Consider the following 5,180-nt stretch of genomic DNA (forward strand, 5'->3'; position numbering starts at 1 on the left):
AAAAAAAAAAAAAAAAAAAAAAAAAGAAAACTAATGAACACTGAGTTGACAATGGCAGTTGCAAGCCTTTTTCGAGAATATTTTGCTGAAAGCTCTCTCTCTCTCTTTCTGGGGGCTCTGTCGTGCCAGGTTGAAAGAGTGGAGCCTTCTATAAGACATGGATAGATGCAAACATGTCGGGCGGTTGCGGCTCGCCCAGGACCACTCCATCCTGAACCCGCAGAAGTGGTGCTGCAGGGAGTGCGCCACCACCGAGTCCGTGTGGGCTTGTCTCAAGTGCTCCCACGTGGCCTGCGGCCGCTACATCGAGGATCACGCCCTGAAACACTTCGAGGAGACTGGGCACCCGCTGGCCATGGAGGTCCGGGACCTGTACGTGTTCTGTTACCTGTGCAAGGACTACGTGCTCAACGATAACCCGGAGGGGGACCTGAAGCTGCTCAGGAGCTCCCTCCTGGCGGTCAGGGGCCAGAAGCAGGACCCGCCGCTGAGGCGCGGGCGGACGCTGCGGTCCATGGCCTCGGGCGAGGACGCCGTCCTGCCGCAGCGCGCTCCTCAGGGACAGCCGCAGATGCTCACGGCTCTGTGGTACCGGCGCCAGCGCCTGCTGGCCAAGACGCTGCGGCTGTGGTTCGAGAAGAGCTCCCGCGGCCAGGCGAAGCTGGAGCAGCGGCGGCGGGAGGAGGCGCTGGAGCGGAAGAAGGAGGCGGCGCGGCAGCGGCGGCGCGAGGTGAAGCGGCGGCTGCTGGAGGAGCTGGCCAGCGCCCCTCCGCGCAAAAGCGCGCGCCTGCTGCTGCACGCGCCCCGCGCCGCCGCCCCGCGCCCCGCCGCCCCGCGCGCGCCCGCCGGGGGCCGCCCGCCGCCGCGCCGCGCTCCCGCCATGGCGCCGGGCGTCACGGGCCTGCGCAACCTGGGCAACACCTGCTACATGAACTCCATCCTGCAGGTGCTCAGCCACCTCCAGAAGTTCCGCGAGTGTTTTCTGTACCTCGACCCTTCCCAGACCCAGCAGCTGTTCCCCAAGGCCCCCAACGGGAAGGCCCCGCTCTCGGGCAGGCCGGCCGCCTCGGCCGCGGAGCTGTCGGCCAGGAGCGGCGGGGCCGAGGCGTGCGAGCGCGAGGGCCTCTGCTTCAACGGCGGGGCCTCCATCAGCAGGAGCCTAGAACTCATACAGAACAAGGAGCCGAGCTCGAAGCACATTTCCCTCTGTCACGAACTGCACACCCTCTTCCGAGTCATGTGGTCCGGGAAGTGGGCCCTGGTGTCCCCCTTCGCCATGCTTCACTCCGTGTGGAGCCTGATCCCCGCCTTCCGTGGCTACGACCAGCAGGACGCGCAGGAATTCCTCTGCGAGCTGTTGCACAAAGTGCAGCAAGAGCTCGAGTCTGAGGGCACCACGCGCCGGATCCTCATCCCCTTCTCCCAGAGGAAGCTCACCAAACAGGTCTTAAAGGTAGTGAACACCATATTCCACGGGCAGCTACTCAGTCAGGTAAGGTTGGCGCACCCTGCTCCCGACTCTGCCTAGGGTCACATCGCATGGAGACTTGCTGGATGGAGTGGGCTTCCCGTGAATGCCCCCCGGGGTCATTGGGCGAACTAGGATAGCCAGCATTTGCTGTGATGACACGTATCGGAGGGTGGCCATTGTACATTTCGCTGTGCTGTACCTTGTAATGGCCTTGTTGGTGAACTTGCCTCCTCTGGGCAGATTTCCGGTTGAATTTGCCATATCGCGTCATCTTCAGCGAATGTCTTCAACCCTCAGTGACGATATAGGTAATATAACATTCTCATTGTTAAAATTAAGAACCCCTTGTTGGCAGGCCATCCTTGATCGATTTTTAGGAAGTTGAACAGTTTGTCTATTATAACCCTAGTTCCATAGTAGTTTGAAAGAGCCTTATTTCCTTCCAGAACATTCTTTACATACAATGAAGGGAGGTGGCTCGGAGGATGCTAAAGGCCTAAGCAAGTCCCCCTTCTGTTCCCCATTATCTCTCATTTACTAGATCATAGGCCATGTAGGGACATAAGCAAAGACTCATAGATACAACTTTGTGAGAATGTGCAGAAAGAATTATTAGAGTTAAAAACGTGGGCACCTCTACATTATGTTATTGAGGTTTGTGTCTCAGTATTTAGGGTTTCAAAAGAATGATGAATGGATTGGGAAGAGGTTTTGTTTTATAGCGTGTAAAGGGGGAGTATTTATGGGCATTTCCTCTACCCACTGTGGGTCCACAAGAAGAACCACTGGTGCATCTGGGAAGGTGACAGTAGGTGAGGAGGTCTGATCATAAGGTACTTTGAGGCTCTTTGAATACAGGGGTCTGTGTAGGGATACTGCCAGAGACAAGGGCAAAAAAGAGGGGCAAGTTGGAGTGGGAAGAAGTGACAAAGTCTGGACAAGGAAGGAGTAAGGATGAGAGAACAGACAGGAATCTGCCAATCCTCTATCTCAGACTGATCCGAGAATGGTCCCATGATAATTTCCAGTCTGTATTGCTACAGCACTGAATGGTAGAGCATGCTTTGGGAGAGAAAGGGGTAGGTGATAATCCTTGTGTGCTGTATGATTTTCCAGTTCCAGCTAGCATCATAGTTAGAAATATATACTGATAGTACTATCTCTAATGCTCTTAAGGTCACATTTAATATTTTAATATTATAATTAAACTATAAACGTAGTTTTGGCAAGTTATGTTTGGTGGGGTTTTTTTGTTTTTTTTTTTTTTTATATAAATTGAGCAAAAATGTATGTGGGAAGCATGATGATTATATAACCTGTAAATCAATCTGTTCATTCTAGGTCACATGTATATCATGCAATTACAAATCCAATACCATTGAGCCCTTTTGGGATCTGTCCCTGGAATTCCCTGAACGGTATCACTGCATAGAAAAGGGGTTTGTCCCTTTGAATCAGACAGAGTGCCTGCTCACTGAGATGCTGGCTAAGTTCACAGAGACAGAGGCTCTGGAAGGGAGAATCTACGCTTGTGACCAGTGTAACAGTGAGTGCTGGGGGAAGAGGGGGGGCGGGGGGAACATTCACATGGAATGTCAGTTTATAGTGCTGCTTTTGCCCTTTTGGTCAAAAGTAACACTGATAATGTTGAGTGATTCTAAAGCATATTTTAAAGATTTTTTTTCTCCCATCTTTCTGAAAATAAGTGTGTGGACATCATATGTTAAAAAACAAAACAAAACCTAAGAGTTGGGCTTCCTTTGACTCCTGCTGTGATTGACATTAGCTGTTATTTAGGGAGGCATTTGAAAGTGTGGATCCTGAAATAGGGGCTCTAAGAATATGAGTACTGAGCCACATGGTGCTACAAGCGTCCTATTTAAATTCATGAACATGGATCTGACAGTCCTGATTTCATCTAAAGTCAGGTGTCATAGACTCTTTGAGGGTTACGGTATCAGAAGCCTGTGCCTTGTACTGAATTTGTAGATTTCAAGTCTGTCAGAATCGATGCTATAGATTGGTACGAGACCATGAAGGCAAGTCATAAGGTGCATCAGCTTCATGGTTACTTTATGCATTTGTTTCTTCACATGTCTTCACATGTCATGCACATGGGGAAGGTCATAAGAAAGTATTTCTCTGTCATGGCTCTCATTTTAAAATGGAACTCTCCCCATGTGGTACAGAGGCACCTTATTCAGAGCTTCTTCTGTCTTGCCACTCTAACATTCAGTGCTTTTGCTAACCCAGCACAGCAAATACTTGAAGCTCCTGTTTGGGTTTTTGACGTATCAGGATTTGGAACTAAGATTAATGGATTGTGTAGATATCTTGAAATCAGTTTGCATCCATAAAATAGTTTGTACTTTAAGTTTTGAGAGCCACAATCTTATGATGACCCTTATTAAAATATTTGTCTATGGTCTTTTCAACTAGTGAGCCTCAGGACAAAAAAAAAATCAAAAGTCATGCTTGATATCATTCTGCCATTTTTAAACAAAAGTTGAAATGCTGTACTTGGGTAACTATAGAGTCACCTGTCCTGTTCCTTATTGAGATATAAAGGTAGTGACTCATATTATCTTATTACAGCAGTTTTTTTTTTTTTTTTTTTTTAAGGTAGTGATTCATAAAGCTTTTTACTTGTGAGGAACAGAAGGATGTTAACAGGGATCCCTGGGTGGTGCAGCGGTTTGGCGCCTGCCTTTGGCCCAGGGCGCGATCCTGGAGACCCGGGATCAAATCCCACGTCGAGCTCCCGGTGCATGGAGCCTGCTTCTCCCTCTGCCTGTGTCTCTGCCTCTCTCTCTCTCTCTCTCTCTCTCTCTCTCTCTCTCTGTGACTATCATAAATAAATAAAAATTTAAACCAAAAAAAAAATCCTGATGATCTTTAAAAAAAAAAAAAAAAAAAGGGAGGATGTTAACAGCTTTAAGTCCATCGTTCTTAGACAAGGTAGATTAGGGAGGAAATACTTTTATTTATTTTTGCAAGAAAGGATTGTTTTTCTGGTTGCCAGGTGTGCCAATTGATCAGGATTTCTCTAGGCAAGTTCAGATAATAGCAGGGAAGGAAAGCTGTGGTGAAGGTATGGGATGCATTATTGTTGCTTATGAAGTTTTGAAACTATCAGTCTTCTCCCTCTCTTTGTGGCCACCTTAATCAAATGGAGACAGAGTCAGTAATTTCTTTTTCTTTGTGAATTTCATTTTAGGGAAACAAAAGCCGGATTCTATATTGTTTTCATGGTAGCTCACATACTCCCTCTACTGAGAGTGGCAGTCACTGCCAGGGTTCCTAGGCAGTGCTGCAATAATTTTGAAAAATGTGCTGGTGAATTAGAATGTAAAATAAGGCCAGGACTCCTTTTGAATTCTCTTTCTGTTCATGCCCCCACATATCATGACCACCAGGCCTAGTAAAAGGTTCTGTGACACACCCATTCTGCTGCAGTCCATTATAAGAACCAGCAGCTCCATATCCTATTGTCACAGGAAGCCCCGTGAAGCATCCTCTGGTTGTGATTTGCTGCCTTTCATGAGTGGTATAGACAGGACTTAGATGGCAGGCTCTTCAGACACTGAGACCATGATATCTCAAAGACAATGATTATCACAGTGGACCACTAATTTTATATTCCCATCCATTCACCAATCTAATTAATTTAATAATCAAGCAGTCATTAGTAAATGGGTATAGAGAAGGC

At 47.9% G+C, this 5,180-nt stretch overlaps 2 protein-coding genes across 10 annotated transcripts in view; both read left to right on the top strand.

Annotated features, from left to right (window-relative positions):
* The window catches only part of MED20 (mediator complex subunit 20), a 97,160-nt gene extending 94,143 nt beyond the window's left edge, over positions 1–3,017 (top strand). Inside the window, exon 6 of the transcript XR_012034281.1 lies at positions 2,813–3,017. The gene's annotated coding sequence lies outside the window, so the exon portion shown is untranslated. The remainder of the gene's footprint in view (positions 1–2,812) is intronic.
* The window catches only part of USP49 (ubiquitin specific peptidase 49), a 92,093-nt gene that overhangs the window by 80,771 nt on the left and 6,142 nt on the right, over positions 1–5,180 (top strand). For all 9 annotated transcript variants that reach the window (XR_012034278.1, XR_012034279.1, XM_072833036.1 and 6 more), the window contains 2 exons: positions 130–1,492; positions 2,813–3,017. Coding sequence is in view for 7 of the 9 variants with exons in the window: in XM_072833036.1 (XP_072689137.1) it covers positions 158–1,492; positions 2,813–3,017 (1,540 nt within the window). In the remaining 2 variants the exon portion in view is untranslated. The remainder of the gene's footprint in view (positions 1–129; positions 1,493–2,812; positions 3,018–5,180) is intronic.

This window comes from Canis lupus, chromosome 7 (assembly GCF_048164855.1).
Source record: "Canis lupus baileyi chromosome 7, mCanLup2.hap1, whole genome shotgun sequence".
NCBI lineage: Eukaryota > Metazoa > Chordata > Mammalia > Carnivora > Canidae > Canis > Canis lupus.